The following is a 23,663-nucleotide window of genomic DNA, read 5'->3' on the forward strand; positions in this document are numbered from 1 at the left end:
TTCCATTGTCTGTTAAAATAATTTTTATATAATTTTACTTTTTAAGATATAATTATCATAATGTTGGATGTAATATTAGCAAATCATGGGACTTGCTAGTAAGTATGTAATTATATCTCCAAAACTATAGTCAGCTAATTTAGTGGGAAGGGCATTAAAGAAATAGGAGCTCTGTTTTGTTATCATGTGATGATCATGTAATAATGATTTTTAATGGAGATAGATGATTGAGTTACATTGTAATGAATAAATAAGTTATAGTGTCTCATTGAAAAAAAAAAATGGAGCTCAAACTGAAAGGTGTGTCCATGTAATAATAAAGAAAAGGCTTCGACAAACTTTATAATTATATTTAGAAAAAAGTAGAAAAATTGGCGAAAGTAGGGTCTAAGTTTCTTTTTCTTTCATCGATAAATCCTAATTGAGATATATAGCCTCCATTTGTGCCAATGAGGTCCTTTTTTGTATAGTGTATAATTTCGATCGAATTCTTCTTCTAGTTAAAAGAGGACATAACTTTTTTAAAATATATATGACTAGCAAAATAATTATGAAAAAGCTAAAATTCTAGAAGATATAGATCTCAATTTTTACATCGACTGTGCTTATAGATGCTTGTCTAGTTCTTTCCGGATCGGAAGATACATATCCAATCAAATTCCTCCAAGAAAAGAAAAATTTTATTTTGATGACCCATTTTGAGGTTTAAATGATGAAATTTGGTCTGTTCGGTGTGCTACACTCTTTATGTGCTAGAGCTACTTTGTAGAGCTTAAAAAGTTAGTTGGTTTAATAAAAAGCATCTCAACTGGATGCAGTAAGGGCGAGTTATGACTTCAAAAAGTTTGACATATAATTTAGCTTTCTAATATGACAGATCTCGCTCTTGGACTTTGTCCAGTCCTTGCTATAGTGGCCAAAATAATTCGCATTAAATTTGATGATCCTCCTAAATTATTTAGCAATATTGCTTCTTCTTCTTCTTTTTTTCTTAACTTCCATTATTGAGGAATATCTTTACATAATTTTGTACATAAAAAGTAATTAGTTTTTATACATTTGTTATTTAATAATCATATATAATAGAATTATTTTTTCTTGAGCTTCATGGGTTAAGATATTAGTATGAGCGTGTTTTTTGATCTGGGATTTTGTTTACCTTTTGAACTTGTAACCCTATTTATTAGCATATTTGGTTAAAATTATGTTTGTTGGACTCCTTAAATTCAAATTTGTTTGGGTTTAGATTGAGTTTAAATGTAACCCCATCCATGAATTCATTAAATGAAAATAAGGAAAGAACGTGAATTTTATTCTTTAGAGGATAGGCTGATTAGATTCAAAAGATATGCAATAATCTTGCAATAGAAAAAGCCAAAAGCCAGTATTTCTGGATTTTTTTTGTTTTCTTTTAATAAGGCGGGTTAAATTTTATTTCACCTCTTGTCTCTTGATACTGCATTCCTTGTAACGCCTTGCATTAGAGGCGACAGTAGGTTTGTTAGAACCAAAAAAAAGAAGAAAAAGAAAAAGAAAAAAACTCAACCCATTTATAGTCAAGTTATTTTAAGTGGATCCCAGGGATATCAATAGACATGGGTCAAGACATGGCATATGCAACATAACGAAAATACCTTATTTTCAGGGAAATCTAATTTTGGCTTCACTTATTTGCTGCATATCTCAAATAATGGAAGTGAAATATGGTCAAGATGAGGGGATCTATGGTTCATGGATTGAAATGAGAGAGAAATAAAGGCTTCACTTGATTACACAACATTCTCAATCATCCAAATTAACAAAATTTTGATCAGACCCACCTTGCACCTAACTTGGAGAAATTTGAACCAAGTTAGTTCTTCAAATGAACGAGATAGACCCCCTTTTTTTTGGCTTTTCCATGAATTGGTTATTAAAGAATTTACAGAGCATTATTAATGCCTTTTTTGATTGTCCATGATACCAGCAAATTAGCTGTTTTAAAACGAGCAATGGCTTAGAATAACTGGTGCATACTCCTATTCAACATGATAAGATTCATAAAATTCAATTTTACACTAAGCAACTATAAGTAACTCAAAATGCGAACTCTCCAAGATTGGACCTACGCGTCTCCACCTTTTGTTTTTTATCTCTAGTTTAAAATTTGCCATCTCGGTACCGACCCCATACTGGTGCCACGCTAGCACAGTGTTGGTCCGCTATGGTATAAATTTTTTTTTAACATACCGAGTATCTATACGCCACTTGTACGGGATACTAGTACTGAACCGATATGATATAGTATGCTCCGTACCGTCCAGTTCAGGCTGGTACAATATGGTATACTCAATACCGTCCGGTTCAGGCTGATACGACATACCATGCTCCAATCGGCCTCTCCGCATGCATACTCTTAAACCGCTTTTTTTTTTATTTGCTCTTTTTTTTGCCGAGTCATTCCTTCTTCAGTTCTATTTATTAAGCACTAGTTTGAGTAACGCTCTTGATCTACATGAACAAAGGGGTTTGTGTGGTTCACGAATCACGAGGAATTGAACTACATGTACAGTAGTGCAAGTAAATTACCAAATGTCCATGTCCATGGTCGCATCAACTCCATGTCCGGATCATTGCAATCCAACTAGGCCAGCTCATAGATCATATCTAATGAGCCCAATAACGAAACGAACTCTCCCTCTGAAACAATTCCAAGCCCAAGCGAAATGGGCTGCGTTTTGGGGTTCGGTGAGGCCACCTTTGTTTAACTACAAGAGAAACGCGTAAGGCACCGGAAGTGACCGTCCGTTCGAAATCAGACGGATTTGAGCCAGCCATGCCCGTTTCTGGACCCCCACTCGATCGTGCGGTTCTTGCTGTGAAAGCGTTACATTGAGATTCGTGAAACGCCTCAGCGGCACCCAGAAAGGCCCCCTCCCTTCACCCTTTAACTCGCTCTCCCCTCCGGTCCCAAGAATCCCAGATCCCGGACTCGACCTCCTCGGGCGACGTCTCACCCTCCCAGAGTCGTCTCCTCCGCGTTCGCCTTCCCTCGACTCCTCTCTCGGTTCTTTGTGAGAGATCTCTAGATCCAAGATCTCAGGCAAGATCTCTTCTCTCCGCCTTCTTGATCTTGAATATCTTCGGATCTTTGTGTCGGTCTTAAATTTGAGCATTAGATCCTTAGGGTTTTCTTGAAATCGTGCTTTCGTTTGCAAGGATGTCGTCGCGGATTTTGTTACAGTCGGATCTGGAATCACACCGGATCACATCGCTGAATCGATTACCCTAAGTTTGAGATTCATATGGGATAAAACAAGAATAGATCTGAATTGTTGGCATTCTCTCAGATCTAAAGCATCGTTTCTAGAACTGTTTAGAATGAGAAAATCGTACCTCTGTCAGCTCTGATAGGAGTGTAAATTCTCTTTTTTATATAGAATCTGGTGGAAGTTGTGTTCTGATTTTGTCTTTCTTTTGTTGTCTGCTTGAGATGTGTCGAAACTTTTTGTTTGACCTGCTTGAATTTTATCGCTGATCCATAAAATTTCGTGTATTTTGACGTTACTTAATTGCCTTGATTCTAGGTGCTTCATTTGCTGAGACCTACAATTGCATATTGTTCGTGGTGTTCATTCATCCAAAATGGTATGCATTAACGCCCTAGTTTCTCACTTTCTTCCATTTTTGGGGTGCTGAATGGTTAAAACTATATGACTAGTGTTGTATTTGTTGTTTTCATTTGAGTTTCTGGATTACAAACGGCATTGTTGGTTGAAGTTGGCTCATTAAGTTGTCCTTTTGGGATTAAGCCTACTACAACCTTCAAAAATCTACTCTCTCCCTAAAATTTAATGTGCAGAAATAAGCAACCAATAATTTCTGTGCTGAGAACCTTTTTTCTCTGGTGAACAGGTGGTTCTTGCAGCATCTGTCGTAACTAAGTCTGGAAAAGGTGAGCTTGATATTGCTTGAATTTGTGGTTGAATGTTATTCTGCTTTGACTTTGGTATCTCCCATTATTTTACTTGAATCTATTTACTCTGATAAATAGTGTGAGACCAGCTCACTAGAACTCGATTATCAAATTAAAAAAAGATAGTTAACAAGGTTGGTGCATTTGTCTACACAATAACAAATTGAATGGATTAAGAGATATTATGAGAAAGTGTATCCAAGATAAACCAGCAGATGCTAAAAAAAAATAATTCTTGAGAGACCTGAATGTATGCGCATATTTAATGGTCACTTCCATGTATGGATGTCTTTGGTTTTTTCATCATCTTTCTACTAGATAAATGCTGAAGAAACTAGAAACAAAAATGTTTACCTTATATTACATAATATTTGCCAATGATGATAGACTCCAATAAGGATTTTTGGGTATGAAGCATGGTCTGCCGTACCGGTCCGTACCGGCCGGTACAGGCCGGTACGTACTGGTCCGGCCTGAGACCGGTACCGGATCAGCGTGGAATCCGGTACCGGTAGTTTATTGTTGAAGGACGGGTACGGGACCGGTTCGGATCGGTACGGGACCAGTTCGCCACCGGTACGCCGACCGGTGCCGGTACAGCGGACCTTACTATGAAGATTATTTAGGTTGGTGCATTTGTCTACACAATAACAAATTGAATGGATTAAGAGATATTATGAGAAAGTGTATCCAAGATAAACTAGCAGATGCTAAAAAAAAATAATTCTTGAGAGACCTGAATGTATGCGCATATTTAATGGTCACTTCCATGTCTGGATGTCTTTGGTTTTTTCATCATCTTTCTACTAGATAAATGCTGAAGAAACTAGAAACAAAAATGTTTACCTTATATTACATAATATTTGCCAATGATGATAGACTCCAATAAGGATTTTTGGGTATGAAAATTATTTAGGTTAGGTTGATTTACTTACCCTTTCTTAGTATTTGTCATATACTTGTGGCTATTTTTGGAGAACATTATCATTGAATTGATTTTCACATATGCATTTTCTTTTTGAGATGGAATCCACGATTGTAGATCTTGGCGGGATGGTGGGAGGGCATCCCGACCATCCATTCCTATGAGAAAATAGGAACCAAGAATCGGGTGGGACTCTGAAACCCATCCTCGTGTGAAAGAAGAAGAAAGGGCCAAAAAAAATCAAGAATGAAGAAGAAGAACAATGAAAGAAAGAAAGGAAAGCAGAAGGAAAGAAAGGAGGGAAAGAAGGAAGGAAGGAAAGAAGAAGAATAAAAAGAAAAAAAAAGAAAGGAAGGGGAATGAAAAAGAAAGGAAGGAAAGAAGAAGGGAAAGAAAGAAGAAAAAGAATAAATAGAGGGAAAAAGAAGGAGAGAGAGATAGAGGTTACCTACTCGAATGCTTGACTATGAAGGCTGCTGGGATAGGGCAGGACGGTGGGGCATCCCTTTCCATGGAGAAACCATGCTCCTGTCCCACGGGATTTAAAAACATTGATTGGATCTGCTCTCACTTTTGATATTATACATGATTAGCTTCTCTTGCTATTATTTTTTCCTAAATCACATTTGCTTAGTACCATCCCATCATATGACTTATTTCTTTTAACACTTAATTGCAGCACTTGTGTCAAGGCAATTTGTGGATATGTCCCGAATAAGAATAGAAGGACTACTTGCAGCATTTCCTAAGTTGGTGGGAACAGGAAAACAACATACTTACGTTGAAACTGAGAATGTGCGCTATGTTTACCAACCAATTGAAGCTCTTTATCTGCTACTTGTTACAAACAAACAAAGTAACATTCTTGAAGACCTGGAGACTCTGAGACTACTATCCAAGCTCGTATCCTTTAAGATATTGGATCATCATACATTAGCGCAATGATTGATTGGTAGCAGTTCATATCATGCTATCTCATGCTTGATACCTTAGGGGCTACTTTGGAACCATACCAATTTCCTAATTGCAGATTATCTTTCATAACTTGATCATTTTCATGGGCATGTAAACTGGTTTTTGAATGTTAACCTGAGTTCTTTATCAATGTTGGTGACAATACTTGCCTGTGAACTTTATATTGGAAGACTCTTGGTGGCAGACATGACTTGGTTTCCTGGATTCATGCATTTCTCATGCGCAGAAGTCAAATTTGATTGTAACAGGGTATTATTTTCAGAAATTATATAAAAGTGAATAACCCTATAATCAGTGCATGAATTGGTGACTAAATGTTGCCTAAAATGTCTGATAGGCTAATGGTTGTTGATTATGGTCATGAATTTTACCTTTTCTGTCTGTGCACCTCGACAAAGTTCACCACTGCTTGTTGAAAGTTTCAGCATATCTCATACATATTTATTGTTATAAATTTAAATGTTGATTACCTTAAGCAGTTATAAGGTACCTGAATATTCACCTTCCTTAGATGAGGAGGGTATTTGCAAGATGGCTTTTGAGCTGATATTTGCTTTTGACGAAGCCATCTCTCTGGGGCATAAGGAAAATGTGACTGTAGCACAGGTTAAACAATACTGTGAGATGGAGAGTCATGAAGAGAGATTGCATAAGCTGGTCTTGCAGAGCAAAATCAACGAAACCAAGGATGTTATGAAGCGAAGAGCTAGTGAGATTGACAAAAGCAAGGTATAAATATTTGCTTCTTTTCTCAATTTTAATTAGCAAAAGTACTTCAGTGTGTGAAATAAAATTATGGGCAAAAGATAATGGCTGCTAGCTCAAGATTCATAATGGTGGAATTCTGCTTTTAAGGCATATATAAGAGAATGTTTTAGTTGCTCAACCTGTATTTTATTGTATAGTATTCCTGATAAATATCAACTGAATGAGATGATAACAAATGTGCAAGGATGTTCTTGATTCCTTTATATACCTAAATTGCTTATTCAGCTATAAAATTGTACTAGTGGATTTACTTGGTTTGATTTTTTTTTTTTTGGTCTTTATCATGATCTCCAAAACTTTTATTTTTGGATTATGGGGATGATTGTCTGCATAAATTGTAATTGGCATTCTATATGTATAAAATTGAATCCTTGTGTCACCACTTTGATTATCGTCATTCCTCACAGCTGTTCATACATCATAACTATGATTTCAATTATTTCTTTACTTGGAAAATTTATGACTATAATTCACCAGGATGAGTTCTAACTTATGTTCTGACACTCGACGTTGATAATTATTGAAGTACTATAGACTTTTATGATGTTACTTTTGGTCTGAGCTCCAATAAGGATAGCATCAGATTCATCTACATAGATATTAGCCAGCAAAGGAGCAGTTTATGTTCCATTTAGTTAATCCTTGTGTCACCTTTATGATTATTCTTTTAGTTGTTCATAAGTCAGAACAATGATTTTTTAGTTATTTTATTTGTCGGAAAATTTATGAGTACAGTGGGCCAGGATGAGCTCTGAGATATATGTTTCAACACTCTTGAAATAGATAATTATCAAATTACTGTAGAGACTTTTATGTAACTCTAGGTTAGAATTCCAATGAGGACAGTGTCAGATTCATCTATGTAGCTGTTATCCAGCAAAGGAACAGTTTATCTTCCTTTAATTGACAGAATCATAAATGACAAAATATATACTAGTAACTTAAATTGAAGATTGGACCTTCTACTATCTGCTAGAGAACAGCTTCCAAATCTAATATAGAAAGCCAAAGGTTGTATGTTCACATCTCATTGAGGGCAGCTTCCAATTCTAGTTTAGCTATTGGTTATTTCTAGTAAGCTACTGTGCTGCAAGTTTTCTGTATGCAGTTGTCACTCTTGACTTTTCATCAAACTAATAGGATCGAGGGTATGATAGAAAAGAACACAAAAAACATGATATACATTCACTTTATTATGTATGATGCCATTTGTCTATGTATAACTGGAACTTTAACAGTCTTCATGAATGTCTTTCTTTCACTTCCATATTTTGTTGGCAACATTGACTTAAATTTGCATTTTAAATATTTTTTATGTTTTCTTATGTACATTAATTTGCAGATTGAAAAGAACAGAGGTGACAGAGGAGGGTTTATGTCATCCATGTCTGGTCCACGGAAACTTGATAGTGGCTTTAGCGATATTAGTATCTCGAGTAGTGGAACTGGTTTTGGAAGTGGTTCTGGATTTGGATTGAGCACTGATGTGGATTCCTTCTCTAGCAAGCCCAAAGGTTTATAATAATGCCCCCAAGTCTCATATGAATATTGTTAGCATGCTTTACAATAACATATAATATTCAAGCTTTTCATTCAAAGGTGGCTAGTTCGAACTATTTTAATTCTAACTTTTAGGAAATCGTTGATTTTTTTCTTCTAAGATATCGCCTAGACCAAATATTCTGGAATGATGTATTTTTGTTATTTGTGAGAAGAAGTACTTGGTTTTTTTCCTTTTTGTATATTTCTTAGTTTTCTATTTGTCGATTCTCTTGGCTTTTGATAATTATTGTTAAGATTATTTCAATATATAAATCTTTCCTCCAGGAGCGGAAAGCATTCAACATTGATGAGTATCCTGAATTTATATTAGAAATGTTAAACCCAAGATAACTTTGTGGGGAAATGATTTATTTCTGGAAATTGAGAAAAAGATCATGGGTTTCATGCTTCTGTAGTGCTTAAGCTTATTAGTGTTAATGTGTCTATGCTTGAGTTAATGCAAAATTATCTCAATGTATGGAATAAAGTTTCCATAATTTGAATACCATCTTATTCGCACATGGCCTATTATATAATATATTCAAATTTTGCAGATTAATTTTAACATGTCAATGGCTTGATAAACCTACTGAAACCTGTACATTACTGCAAACAATTCCTGAAAACTCTTCTGCAGAACTTCACACAGCATATATTGAAGATTTTTTCTTTTATTGTTATTATGAAATTGCTGCCTCCCTATTAAATGCGATCATATACAACTACCATCCGTGTCTTTATTAGTTGCTGTCGACATTGTTCAGATTTATAGCATGAATTATCTTGCCAGATGGTAATGATACTCTGTTTTACAAAGTAAAAATCTATGCTGACTGGGAAATGTATCCAGTTTGTTAACTGATGATGTTAGTGTTTGTTAAATTTTTGACTGTTTGTTTGTTTTGAGGCCATTTCTTTTTCTGAAGACTCAATTGGGATCTCCAGGTCGTCCTCCTGCATCTGCTACTGCTCCTCCAAAAGGCCTTGGCATGCAGTTAGGCAAAACGCAACGTACAAATCAATTTTTAGAATCACTAAAAGCTGAAGGAGAAGTCATTCTTGAGGATGTGCAACCGAGTGCTGTGCAGTCAAAGGCTCCTCTTCCACCAACTGATCCCATTACATTGACAATTGAAGAGAGGCTCAATGTAATGATTAAGAGGGATGGGGGGGTTAGTAACTTTGATGTTCAAGGCACCTTGTCTCTCCAAATTCTTAACCAAGAAGATGGGTTTATTCAATTTCAGGTTCTCTCTCTCTCTCTCCCCGCACATCTGTTTGCATGCACGTGCAAGAGGTCATTTTTTGATTGGATTTCATATACTAATGACTTCATGTTTGAATTCTTCCACTTTTCTCGTCAGTCTTTCCTTCCTTTTGATCCCCTAATTCTTCTTCTCTTTTCTCAAATCTGATTTGAAGGAAAAAATGGTCACGAGAATCAAGTGCATTTGTCCCAAGTGCAATAAGGAACACCAACCTATTTTGTGTTGTTACTTATTACCAACAGAAATTCACCATTTTCCAAGAAGTTGTATTGTTGGCTTTTTGATTATGTATTGGATTTTATTAGATTATCAAAGATTTCATAAATAAGTATAGACTTCTTGCTTACCATGAGATAACCAAAAACTAATGTTAATCAAATTTATGGGTAATTTAATTAATTGTAAAGATAGTGATTCAGGAATTGTTTGTTTTTCTTGGTCTTGAGCTTTACTCTTATGTTTAAATGCTTGTCTTTTCTTCTATGATTTCCCCTTTTTAAGGTCTTTCTTGTATTTGTTGCTATCACCATGAGTACCATATGTATCTTACTTCTTCGTTCTTGCAAAATCTGTTTCTTTTTTCATAATCCAATAGAAGTTTCCAAATTGTTGAATGCTAACATTTCCGATAGTGGTTGTCTTGGGGGAACAGATTATCATAAGAACTTTAAGAAGTGATATTACACTTTTAAGGGTTGTAAAGTAAGAGCTAATATAGACATTTTTGACTGGAAAATAATAATTCTAGTGATACATCAAAGGCATGTTATCCATAGACTAAGTAAAAAAGAAGCCTTGTGTCATTGATAGACATGAATTACAAGCCTAAGCTTACATATATTGACTTCATGATCTGAATTTTCTAGCAGATTCCCTCCAATATAGCATCTTCTTGGGATCATTTTATGATTAAAAAGTACAATTCTGAACCTATTTACTTGTTATCAGCTTTACAGGTTCCATATTGCCTTTAGTGTTAAGTCAATGTTTTTTGGCATTGTAATGGGAAATATATTTGGTTTTAGTTACGGTGAATATCAAATGTCGGCTGATACATGCTGGACAATTAAAAGATGCAGGAAAATCATTTAGAGCGTAGATTTGTAGTGCTTTCATCTTGGTTCTCAATTTGCAGTTTAAAGGAAGGTTGGTAAGAAAATCTAAACGTTATACAAGACAGGAGGAAACCTCTCTTCGCTCTTTTTTTTTTTGATGAGTACACTCTCTTTTGGCATTTAAAAAGGTGAGATTAGGAGAGATTGAAGTTGCAAGAATATCAAAGATGGGAAGTATTCTTATGAATTTATAGTCATGTTTTAATAAATGATTGGTTGTTTGCATATTTATGCCCGTTAAATTTCATGTGTGTGTCTGAAAACTTTGCTCAGTGAAGTAATCTTAATTTGTCTTCATTTGTTCTAAAACGTCTTGATGGTAGAACTGTTAAGAGATCTTTTCTTCTAAAATGTTATTTACAGATTGAGAACCAGGACATACCAGGCCTTAGCTTCAAAACTCATCCGAACATTAACAAAGAGTTATTTAACAGCCAGCATATTATAGGCTTGAAAGATCCAAACAGGCCCTTCCCTACTGGTCAAAATGATGTTGGTCTTATGAAATGGAGAATTCAGGGCATGGATGAGGCCTCTTTGCCGTTAACTGGTGAGTGGTATATTGAACTATCAGTAATTATTTAAACTTGTTATTCTTGGATTTTTTTATTTATTTACTTATTTATCTGCAGTCAACTGCTGGCCCTCAGTTTCTGGAAATGAAACTTTTGTTAACATTGAGTATGAAGCTTCAGAAATGTTTGACTTGCGAAATGTTGTGATATCCATACCTCTTCCTGCACTTCGGGAGCAACCAAGTGTAAGGCAGATTGATGGAGAATGGAGGTAAGCATTCTGAAATTTAGGTACCCCTAATGATGAAAATTGACAGCACTAAGTCTAGATATATATACAAACAGAATCAGAAGGGATTTCAACTTATCAGTAATCTAGATAGCAGTTTTATATGCTTAGGTAACCGGACATCTTAATAAGTTTCTAGCATCTCATATTCTTTATGGTTTCCTTCTCTTTCTAAACTAGGAGTTTTTGTGTGAACTATTAGTATTCCTTTTTATCTGTTGTTCTGAATCGGCATCGATTTCTATATTAATTTTTTCAGGACAGATCACCTGTCATTCGAGTTTTATTTTTATTTTATTTTTATTTTTTTTATAACCCAAATTCGTTCACTGGATGTGTTATCCCGTACTTATATTAGAAATTTATCCTCCTTTTAGTCTTGAGTTGCAACTGGCTTTGTTGTATAAGATTCTAGTTAGTGGATAATCTCTGCTACTTACCTTTTGGGGTTTGATTCTTTTCCTTTTTTTTCTTTTTTTTTGGATTAGATAGCATTTTGTAGGTTAGTCTCACAATACCTGATTCATTGGGTGCTCGTAACTGGGTGAGCATGATGAAATTGTTTTTGGGTTTCTAGCTATATTCACCCACATAGAAAAGTTGGGAGCACCTTAGCTTCTTAGTTCGGTTTAGAAGCAACAGTGTATAACATTCAAAATTTTAGCCTGTGATCACTATTTGTAATGCAGATGGACTGTTTGTGCAGCGAGGTCGATCTCTTATTGAGGTATCCAAGAAGTGGAAACCTCTAACCATCATGAGATAGCAAATAGTACGGCTTTCAATTAAAAAAAGAATAATCCTTGTGGATATCATATTGGGGTCTCTAGGCACAAGTGCGGACAAAATAAAGGAATTTCATATACTCAATAAGAGACAAAATAAAGGGGTCTTTAGGCACCAGTCCTTGAACACCTTTCAAAATGCTGATTTCTAACCATCTTGTATGAACAATCATATCTATTAAAATTATAACTAGGGGAATATATCTATAGTTCAATTGGTGCATAGAATTTGTCAAGCAAAACTTAATTAAGGAATCAATAGACATATTTGGGATAAAAAATATGTCTAAAGAGCGAGGATTTTATGTGAAACTTAATGTACTTGTTACGACAAATAATAGGAGATAAAAGATTAAGCATGAAGTTCTATTGAAAGTGGGGATGAAATAGGAGATGCTAAATTCAGTTCCACACCGTGTCATTATGGTGACATCTTCTCGTGGCCGCATGGCATAAAAGTGGCAATATTGGCTTTATCAGCTCTCTAGTTATAATTAAAAAATTTCTTACAGCTAGATTTATCCATGGTGCGTCAGACAGTTGATTCTTTTAATGTTCGATTTCAGGTATGACCCGAGGGCTTCCACATTGGAGTGGTCTATTCTTCTTATTGATCATTCCAATCGCAGGTATAGCAAGCTTGTGGTTTTCATTTAATGTGTTAAAACAATTTGATTCAATTAACTCAGTTACTCATGAATACTAGACATTGACCAATTAGTTTGCTTTCCATTCTTGGCAGTGGATCAATGGAGTTTGTTGTGCCTCCGGCTGATCCATCAGTATTCTTCCCCATCAACATCAGATTTACTGCTGCAAACACATTTAGTGATGTGAAGGTTAGACACACTACATTTTCTGGATCTTCTGTTATTGTTTATATTGTTTTTACTATGGATTCTTGGAAAATGTATTCTGTTTTGTCCTCGAGCATATAATTTTTGTTTAGAGATGGGTAAGTTATCGCAGAGTCCTGCTTACCCTCAAGAAACTTTTTCAATTGGCGTTGATTTTAAGTTGTGACCTACTTGTGAAGTGTTCCCATACTTCGATAAATCATGTGTAAGAGCTGGTTGTATGATTTTCTTTCCAATTTTTAGTGTATTATATCCAGATTCCAGATCACAAAAGTAAAACCTGTATAGATGGAAGGAAGCTTGTTGGTTAATGTTGAGGACCTTATAGGATTTTTACTGGTGTAAGCTACTAACAGGCAGGCATAACAGCGAATAAAAGGCAAAACTATATATTTAGATTTTCAAATCTACTTTGTGTAAATAAATCAAGTGCTTTTGTTTTCCTATGACACGGATAATGAAACTGTTCATAAGTGGAGAACTGGCCTATGGGAGAGGAAAACCCAAAGTACATTTTAGGTTTTTTGAATTTTTTTTGTTTTCAGTACTTTATAGTATTCATTGAGTAAAAATACTTCATATGCTAATTACTATTTAAATAAAAATCATCCTCATTTATGATAGATATTCGGTTGCAAGGCCAATATGTTAGGGAGTCCCTTAATTTAAATTTACATATTTGATTCTGCTGTGCCAAGCGTTTTCCATGTAATCCTTCATGGTTGGGTTCAAGTTTCCTTTCAAATGTTGTGCCGCAATTGCAATCTTTCACCCATCCTCTAGACCGACAAGACCTACATCACAACCTTGAAGAAAACATTTATTATCGGGAAACTTTATTTGCTTGGTCTTCTGATTATCATTTATCAGCTATTTATATGTCTATAGTTATAAGAATATGGCCTAGCTGCTTCATGTATAGGAATCAGATTTAGAAGTGAAAGTTCCTAATGCTCATGGTTTAATGATGATGTATTTGATTGATGTGGCAGACCTAAGACATGAGTACTCAGAAAACTTTGGTCTGTCCATTATATTTTTTGTACTTGTTTGCGTATTGGATTTGCTTAACGCTGAAAAGGTGATCCAGTGTCAAACTATTTGGTAGTTTTTAACATGAGTTGCAAATTTGCTGCGTATTGGATTTGCTTAACGCTGAAAAGGTGATCCCAGTGTCAAACTGTTTGGTAGTTTTTAACATGAGAATTGCAAATTTGCTGCAGGTGATTGGTGTCATGCCACTTAGAAGCAATGCTCCACCAAAGTTTTCACAGAGGATTCAGATGATTACAGACACTTACCAAGTGGTTTGATTTATGATGGAAATAATTTGTGGCATTGAACCTGTCTTTCAAATTGACTTTATCTGTAGTATGATGGAAATGGTTTGTGGCATTGAACTGGTCTTTCAAATTGACTTTATATGTAGGGCCTTTGTTTTATCCCCACTCATCCACGAACCTTGGCAGTGAAACAAGATTTTAAATTTGTGCGCCTAAAGTTTTTTAACTGTTATTTCAAAAGAATAAACGGATTTATTATGCGTTTTTTCAAGTCGGTGGATAATTATCGTGCATTCAGAAAGTACGTGAATGGGTCACCAAAAGAGTTACTGCATGTTGCCTGCAGTCTGGTTTAACTCCTAGTCGATGCTACGTCGCATCCTTCTGTGTTCAACCTTTTTGTGAAATTTTGCAGCATATTTATTTTAGTATTAACAAATCAATATATGAAGCCAGACCTAAAAAAGACTTTCTTATGGAGAAAAAAAATGCAAAATTACTGGATCATTAACGACGTATAGGAGGAATTTATGCAGGTCCCTTTTGTATATATGAACATAAAGTTATTCCTTACACCCAACAAACTGCAATTATTTCCTTTCATATAAAAGGTTCGATTAGGATAGAATTGGGAGATCAATTGGCTTGGAAACTTGTATTTTTTATTTTTAATGACCAAAAGTTGCTCTGAGATGGGTTGGGTAGAACGCTATGGACAGCAAGTGGCAGAATTGGAGTCTTCGAGAAAAGAAAAGAAAAGAAGAAAAAAAAACATTTCCTGCACTGGCAGGTTCAAACTATATGGCGGCATTCCTACCGCCCCATTACAAATCCCAGACATCAAAGAAAAGAAGACATAAAGCACGCTCCAGGTAGGACAAGCATCAGATTTGCAGCCCCGCAATAAATTAGCAGTTGGCTATATGATTCAACATGATGGTTGACCATTAAAATAAGGTTCAACATACATCCATCGCATACCACAATATGTTTTGACATAAGGTTGTGCAGTCAGCTCAAAGCCTGGCTCCCCACAAAATACACCGGCCTAAGTTCAAAACTTCACCCAACTCGCTACGATCTGAAAATTGCAGGTAGCTATGCCCTGCTATATTAAGTTAGGCTATAGTATCATATGGTAATAATATTTCAAGTACTGTCAAGTTAGTACAAAATTGGCCAAACAAGCTGGCCTCTCACCCTCGGAGATCATGAAGGCTTCTCTAACCTAGAGTTGCCAATCTATGGGAGAAAGACCCGATCTCTCCAAAATCTGATTTGTCTGAGAAAAATGCCTGTTACAGAAGAGGTAGTTAGGTTAGAACAATTGCTCAGTTTTGTTGCTAAACAAATACGAAATGATTGGCTTGTTGCTAAATAAATAACAGATAAATAACAAGTGGAAGCGATAAAGTACCACGAGCATGAAAAAGCAAAAAGAGGCTGTGTTCAGAAAACTACTTGCACTGTTGCACACTCTTCAGCTAGTTATCCAGGCTCAAGGCAACACCACTTGCAACAAGCTACATTCCCATCCCTTCCATTTCCGATCTTCCTTATTTCAGGTCATTATTTATGCTTTGCCTTTCTCAATGCCAAGACAATGACCAACACTCGGCCTAATGGTTGCTGCTTCCAAGGTCTTGTTTTCAAATCCCATACTCTCAAATTCTCGTTGGCTGCAGATGGATGGAAGGTGTGGAAATGTTCCTAGCAGCAACCATGAAATGATGCATGTAGTGTGAAGTTATGCTTAACATGGGGGCTTGAATCTCTGGCATCCCGTGCTTGATGATGCCATGGTTAAGAACTTAATTCACCCACAGTTGGGTTAAGTAGTGGATGGTTGTGCCATCATATAGCTCGCTTGTTTGGATTCAACTGCCCAGATATACAAGTGTTTCTAGATCTTACCAGAGCTACTTGCAGGTGCACATTGGTTTTATACTCTACAATGGTCAAGATTAGAGAACTGCTCTTTAATTTTTGTAGAAATATCAAGACAAGTCTACATTTGTGTGACTACAAACTAAGAAATCAAATCTGCTGCCAGCCTTTCTGGATCATACCTTTAAGCTTAACACTTTAATCTTAACGGATTAAGTAAATTCATGCTCAAATAAATTCATGCTTCAAGAACCCAGTAAATTTTGTAAGATACAAAGCCATGCTGTTGTATCCTAGAAGCTGGAACAACAAATAGAGAAATAGCTGGAAATATATTACTATTTTGATTATGAGGAAAAAAACAAACCTGCATCCAAAGAAACCTCTGTTAGCTGATAGGCCTGATGGATGAGCAGCTCTTAGAATGTGATGTTTCGACTCATCAATCAATCTGCTAACAGCAATAGCATAAATGTAAGTGAAATTTAAATAAGTTCTAGAGTAGATACTGATAGTGCTAATCAACAAGATTTAGCTAAAATGGTCAATAAAATTAGCAATAATTAGCTTGAAATGAAGAATGCTTAACATTATGAACTTCAAGAATCATATTAAACAAATATGTGAAGAGAGAAAAGCAAAGGAGTTTCTCATAGTAGTAATCCTACGCATATTCCTATTTTCTGTGAAATGTTGCAATTAGTGATTGATTTTCCAGCTTTTACAGGAAAATTTTGTTCTGATTTTTATTTCATGGTTATATCTGGTTCTTCTGATTACAAAAATCCTTTGTAATCAGAAATTACCTTGACTTTTTATTTCATTGTGATATCTGGTTCTTCTGATTACAAAAATCCATTTTCTGTGAAATGTTGCATTTTATGGTTACAAAAATCAGAAATTACCTTGACTTTTCTTGAGCAGAATTTCCCCAAAGAAGAAAAACAACTCCAGATTTCTTCTGTGAAATTGTTCGAATCACAGCATCAGTAAACGGCTCCCACCCTTTCTTGGCATGTGAATTAGCTTGATGGTTCCTCACTGACAAGAGAGAGGGAAAAACATGAAACACAAAATCATTATTTACTGAAAAAGTGCTGATTACCAGCTAGAATGATATTTCTATAAAACAATTGTAAAATTATAATGAGAAAAGTCAGCCAATCCAGTGAAAGCATAATTTGTATAGGTACCGAAGCAAAATTTCATACAAATACAGTACAAACCTGACACAGAAATCATGCATTAAGAATACTAAAATTCACATATTAAGGTGCATCCATCAAAGGATACTGAATCCATTATAATATTTGGCAAACATTAGGAAACTGCAACTTGGCAAGTCATTGGTTATAAGGCTTATGAAATTCGATTTGAATGCCATGCTTTTTCATATGGTCCAACCTAAATGAAATATATTTAACCAGAATGAGCGTTGTTACGCATTCTTGGTTATGTAACTTGATCTATGCTTGGAGGTTGAAACACTTTCTTAAGCCTCCTTCACAATGGTCAATAGTGACATCAAATGCAATTACAAAACTTTGCACTTTCACCAAGCATTGATCCTCCTGAACACCCCCCCCCCCCCCAAACAAAAAAAAAATCCCAAAAAGCACCCTCCCCTTTTTTCCGTCCTCTCATCCTCTTCTCCAGGAGCAATCAGCACCACCACAGATATCATACTACTGTTTAATGGTGCTCGTACATATATGATATCAATGGTATTAAACTCTACTCCATAATCTGTTCTCAATGGTCACATGCTCGCACAAAATAGATTGATATGGGTGAGAAAAAAAAAATAGTGCTGAAATTTAAAATTGCATGAGATGAAAGAAGGTTAATCTTATTTTCACATTTAAATTCTTATCAACAACACCACCTCCTCCATTACTGTTTTCATTATGAATGACTTAAATATTTTTTTCCCTACTATAGCCACGTTCTCTTCTTGTTAGAAAACACTTATCATGTATGCATGTTAGCACTGCACCTTCTTAAATAGAGTCCCAAACAACTTTGTTAATGCTTAGAATCTCTTCTTGAACATCATGCAAAAAGCCTAATTCCCTTCAATTCCCAGCTTCCTGATTCTTTCAAACTAAAAGGTAACAAGCATAAAAAAAACTCCCATATTACCATGCAAAGCTTCAGTTAAGATGTTCAGCCAATCATTACCCAATAACGTGAGAAATTACATTTAATCAATACACAATAAAAAAAAAACTAGTGCATTATCAATATGCGACCGAGAGAAACATACCAGTGAGGACAGTGTTGAGCAGAAGAACACCCTGCATGAAAAGTTAAGTTAGTTCTCCAGATGCACAATCAAAGCAACTACTAAACTGTTTCAGTGTGAGGCATTCCATGTATACAACATAGGTGACATATCACACCTGTGATGGCCAATGTCAAAGTTTTATCTTGGTCACTAGAAGTGGTTAATTAATTATATATACAGAAGCAAGGCTCATATCTTGAATGCAGAGTTTAAAAGAAGAAAAGGGGAAAGGAAGGTCATCATTTATCCCTCGAGTTCTAGTTTCTTCGATGAGTATCACAGATTCCCACTAGTGGACGGTAAATTATCCTTAGAGAAAGTCTGACCCAGTATGGAATTCTGCAATCGTAGTTATGTTCAAGAACTGTACATGGAGCAAAAGAGGGGAGAAATGCATAAACGCAGATTGTGTACAAGGGAAAGCATTAACATCCAGATGATATTGTAACAAAAGTAACAATGACACATATTTCCATTATTAATCTACCTGTACAGCCCATCTTTCCAGATTTCCATGTGATGGCACAGAGCACCCAACATCCTTTTGAAGCTCCTTGAATATATTGACAAGGCTAGAAGGCATCTTAATACCCTCCGGCACTGAGAAAGAAAGACCCATGGCTTGACCAGGTCCATGGTACGGATCCTGAAACAAAACAGATTAATTAATCTGTGCTCTTCTCATGTCCCATACACATACACAGAGAGAAGGTTAGAGGCAAGAAGAATGCTATCAATTGCTTATATATACAAAACATGGACTTTCCATGTTTTCAATGTTCTACATAATCGATATTCTGGTTAGTCCATCGAGAAAAAAAAGGAAGAAGTTGAGAAAATAAATCGGGAAAAGTAACTGTCTGGGCTAATTTCTGCAAACAAAAATGCCCCCAGTTCTGCTAAAGGTCATGTTGAATTACAGAAAGAAACAAGAGAGTGGATAACAAAGCAGAGAAAATGTAGACCTTCCGTATCTCGACCCAACCTGAAAACATGAACCGAGTCTGCTCCCCTTTACAAGAAACGATGCATGAAAGATTCTTTCTCAAAATAGCCTGAGCGCGAAGATGAAAAGCAAAACCTTGGGAGGAGCGGGGGAGCATACCTGTCCAATGATCACCGCCTTCACTCTATCAAAGGGAGTCGAGTGGAGGGCATTGAATACAAGATACGGCGGAGGATATATCGGCACGCTCCCACGAACCTCCCGCTCCAGAAACCTGCACAGATTCTTGGCGTAGGGCTTCAGAAGCTCCCCCGGGAGCGCCTCCAACCACGTCTCCTCCACCAAAAGCTCCTCCAGCTTCACATAGTCCATCCCCTCAGCTGCATTGCCCACCGGCCATCGTTCACCACTATTCCCAGCAAGAATCAACGGAAAACGTACAGAAACCCTAGGCATCAAAAGGAATACCTCTGGCTCGGTCGATTTTTTCGGTGCAGAGCCGGAGGTTCCGCTTCGACCTCGCCAGGGCTTTGTTGATCTCGATCCTCTTCTTCTGGTCCGGGGTGAGGGTGGAGGGGGATTCCGGCGGGAGGATGTCGCCGGTGGTGCCGGCGGCGTCGGTGGGAGAGGGCTTGCAGAGGGCGGAGATGGAGGATTTGGGGGTCAGGGTTTCGGGGGAGGTGGGGAGCGATTTGAGGCGCTTCGCGGGCTGGAAAATTTCGACTAGGGTTTTGGAGGAAGACGCCATTTTTTCGCCCCCACTCTCTTTCTTGGGGAACGGAAGGGTTTGGTCGTGACGGAGATGGAGACATTTGGGGGGATTTTATAGACGGGAAGGGACGACGGTCTTTTGGCGGGAGAGAAAGCTAATTGACGGAAATGACCCTCTCTTTTCGATACGGCGTGTTTGTGTCGCTTCGGATCCGAAACGCCACGGACCGGGATGGAAACCGGGATCGAACCGTTTAGCAGGCGGCGCCGATCACCATGCTTGTAGCAAAGATATTTTGGTAAGTTACGTAAATAGAGTGGCAAAGATGATTGCAAACTCTTTGTTCATTTTGCTCTCTAGACAGTGCACTCAGGTTGGCATCGACGGTATGAATAGGTGCCTGCCATAGTTTATGGTGGTGTGACTTTTCAAATATATAGAAAAACTGATAAAGCTGCAGATTGGATGACCTCGTATATAGCTAACTACTCCGAAAATGGCCTTTAAGTTGAAGAGATGGAGTGTTTTGTTGTCTTTTGATCTTTTTGGTTGTGTCCATACTAAAATTATATAAATAATCTGTTTCAGTATATATATATATATATATTTTGTACGTTCTTAATTAACTACAAAGACTTTACTTCTCCTATAAATGATGACATGGCAAAAGCTCATTGCTAGCTGGAATAAACCCGCAGGAAAAAAAGAAGCAGCCAGACTACTAGTGAGAAATAAAATCCTTGGCATTCACTTCAACATAATAGGAAGGCAAAAGCCACATAACTGTCCTCCCGTGAATTCAAGCCAGAACCAATCACCAGAAGCAGAATAACAACTAACGCAGTAACCCTAAACTACTACCAGAACACCTGAAACACTGCCATGCATGCTCTACGGCAGGATCTAAAAGAAGAGCAAGCTAATTAATAACACAGCGGCTTCAAGAACGCTTGCTGCAACCTGAACTGCACTACTCGAGTCAGGTGATTCAGGAGGGGTCGAGCTTCCCGTCTGGTTGCTGCTTGATGGCGATCCACTTGGCCCCTCCGAATCCGAATGGCTCAACACCTTGATGATCATCTTCTGTCCTCTCTTGCAGTGACCTGCCACCCCGCTGATGAAGTAGAACATCCCAGAGTGATCCAGCTTGAACTCTGTCTTCCCGTTGTTCGAAAAGAAGAGAGGATGCAACGACGCACAGTGCTCGTAGTCCTCTTCGCTCACTTCCATCACAGAATCCTTCTTGTACTTGAACTCTATTTTTTTTTTTTTTTTGTCAAGAAAAAAAAAAGAATCAAAGAAGAATTCTGAAGGATGTTCTTTGGATTGTTGATGGGAAAGGGAGGACGCAATGCAGGATAGATCGAGTATGTGACTTACGGATGGTGTCGCCAACTTGAAACCTGTTCCTGGATGCCCAGTGGTTGTAGCGTTCGGTGTTGTTGGAAGGAGGGATGGCCCAACCCTCATCATCCCCGACCTCGAAGTCGAAAGCATTGGAAAGCTGCATGGAGAAGAGGAGAGCGAGGAGGAGGAGGAGCAGCTTGCCAGGGCTCATCACGAGAGAGGCCATCTTTCAGCTCAGCTACGGAGGTTTCCCGATTAGGTTGCGAGACACACACACAGAGAGAGAGAGAGAGGAGAAATAAGATAGTAAAAGGATTTGGTCTTACAAGTAGCGTGAGTGCAGTTGGCGAGAGAGAGAGAGAAGAGGGTGGGGGGCGGTGGACGTTGAGAAAATGAAGGCGTGGGAGCGGTCTTGGCACATTGTTGCGGACTTTTTGGGCTGAAAAATCTTTGACTCGGTATGGAGTTTGTTACCGAGCCTTGTGAGCTTGTGATCGCTAAATCTTAACTTCGACAGAAAGCCAAACCTAGCACCTGTGATTAGCGTGACAGTGGTCGCATAGAAGAACGGAAGGCCAGTAAGCTACAATTCAACAAATGACCACCTTACGGTTGTGCTGCTCAGGCCAAATCCGAGCCTGGATTTGACACGTCTGCAAGGTGCTACAAATGCGAAAACTAGGTCCATCCAGGCCAAGTTCAACAAGGAGCACATCAGGAGATGATCAAATAAAACCTAGGCACAGCCTGGCCGAAGACAGCTGAAACAGCAATGGGAGTTGGTTTGTGCCAAAGCGACTAGGCCAGAGGGGTGCCGGCCGCAGAGCGTGTGCACCTTGAGGGTGATTTTTCGATCATGATCGATTGGATTCAGGGAGTGGACAAGTACGGTGACGGTCATCGCATCATCCGAGAGTATTGCAGATTGGTTCAGGAGTTCAGAGAGGTTCAGATATCACACGTGTTCAGGAAGACGAACTGTGTTGCGGACTGAGTCGCCTCCTCCGTCGTCCGGCATTTCGGAGAGTTTTTGTGGACATCGGCGGAGGGCATACTCCAACCTTTGTACTTTTTTACTTTCTCTTGATTTAGCAGGCTGTACTTGCGTTAGAGCTATATGAATTGCCGTTTTCACCCAAAGCGACTAGGCCAGCACCTTCAAAAAGCTCCTTTGGGTTCCATCTAAGCCTACTTCATTGAGTTAGTTAAGCTGCCTTTAAGCACTCATGGAGTATGGATAATGGATCATATCTTAATACTGTAATTTAGTGCGCCAAACATAAGAACAACTGCTAGGCCATGAGAAATGCCATCGGAGGGTCAGAATCCTGAGAAAATAAAGCTCATAAAAAGAACTTAAGAATTATGGATATGTAAAACGTAGCCAAGGCCTTCATTCATGTATTTTGTATAAGAGTTTCATTTAACTATTGAGTTGCCAAGATAAAATCAGATTTTTTTTAATAAAATGAGAAGGTATTTAGAAGTTTTCTATTAATTCTATCCTTGAATCTAAGTGTGAGATAGAAATTAATCTAAATAAATATGTATGAGATATTCAAAACATTTATATTAAACATTCAACAAAAAATATATTTTGATATTCTAAATTAATGTATCATCTATCTTGCAATTAGATTCAGAAATAAAAGCTTGACGGTACGAGGCTTCCAATTAATATGTGAACTCTTATCACATGGCATAAAGGAATTGGTGCAGCTCCTGACGTAAGTTGCCATGCATGCGGTTATTTGATAATGAAATTGCCAAATCAGCTTCCACAGATCTGATTAACTTTTTATGTGCTCATAACGGTAGTATTTTTCAGGGCAAAATTACCCCAAATATCCATTGTCCTGGAAAAATTCTAAAAAAATTAATACTGAAATATATTTTTATGCACCCAAGATCTGGGCTTCTCTCCTTTTGTCTCCCATGTGTTACCCGATCAATATAAATCCAATTCTCCTTCAAACTTGGGGTTTTCAGGTTGCTCCCGTTCCCCCTTCAAGCACTTCGATAATCTGAAATCTAGTCTCTTAAATACCTCCCTTTCTTATTTAACCCCTCAGTTTATTGTTTTCATTGAGACAATGTTTAATCTCTGTGTTTCTTTTTCTGTGCTATTACTAGAGGTTTGATAAACATTTATGCTTATGGTTTATATTTTAAGAAGTATAATTGTGAGGACCTGTATGGATATGCAT

The 23,663-nt window shown here is 37.3% G+C and overlaps 3 protein-coding genes across 3 annotated transcripts; 1 reads left to right on the plus strand and 2 right to left on the minus strand.

Moving 5' to 3' along the window:
• The first annotated feature begins 2,905 nt into the window (after positions 1-2,905).
• LOC103723959 (coatomer subunit delta-2-like) lies at positions 2,906-14,524 on the plus strand. The gene is made up of 12 exons (XM_008815062.4): positions 2,906-3,082; positions 3,567-3,627; positions 3,895-3,934; positions 5,560-5,783; positions 6,342-6,584; positions 7,966-8,137; positions 9,111-9,412; positions 10,912-11,098; positions 11,181-11,334; positions 12,704-12,766; positions 12,880-12,976; positions 14,218-14,524. The coding sequence occupies exons 2-12, from the start codon at positions 3,625-3,627 to the stop codon at positions 14,305-14,307; spliced, it is 1,575 nt and encodes a 524-aa protein (XP_008813284.3). The 5' UTR covers positions 2,906-3,082; positions 3,567-3,624; the 3' UTR covers positions 14,308-14,524.
• A 654-nt stretch (positions 14,525-15,178) lies between these two features.
• Positions 15,179-20,186, minus strand: LOC103723968 (uracil-DNA glycosylase, mitochondrial). The gene is made up of 7 exons (XM_008815074.3): positions 19,866-20,186; positions 19,557-19,777; positions 18,939-19,097; positions 18,431-18,461; positions 17,070-17,205; positions 16,532-16,615; positions 15,179-15,572 (listed from the first exon to the last, which is right to left on the minus strand). The coding sequence occupies exons 1-7, from the start codon at positions 20,143-20,145 to the stop codon at positions 15,506-15,508; spliced, it is 978 nt and encodes a 325-aa protein (XP_008813296.1). The 5' UTR covers positions 20,146-20,186; the 3' UTR covers positions 15,179-15,505.
• Positions 20,187-20,808: 622 nt separating this feature from the next.
• On the minus strand, positions 20,809-21,717 carry LOC103724351 (mavicyanin-like). The gene is made up of 2 exons (XM_008815584.4): positions 21,490-21,717; positions 20,809-21,365 (listed from the first exon to the last, which is right to left on the minus strand). The coding sequence occupies exons 1-2, from the start codon at positions 21,680-21,682 to the stop codon at positions 21,013-21,015; spliced, it is 546 nt and encodes a 181-aa protein (XP_008813806.1). The 5' UTR covers positions 21,683-21,717; the 3' UTR covers positions 20,809-21,012.
• Positions 21,718-23,663: the final 1,946 nt, after the last annotated feature.

This window comes from Phoenix dactylifera, chromosome 18 (assembly GCF_009389715.1).
Source record: "Phoenix dactylifera cultivar Barhee BC4 chromosome 18, palm_55x_up_171113_PBpolish2nd_filt_p, whole genome shotgun sequence".
NCBI lineage: Eukaryota > Viridiplantae > Streptophyta > Magnoliopsida > Arecales > Arecaceae > Phoenix > Phoenix dactylifera.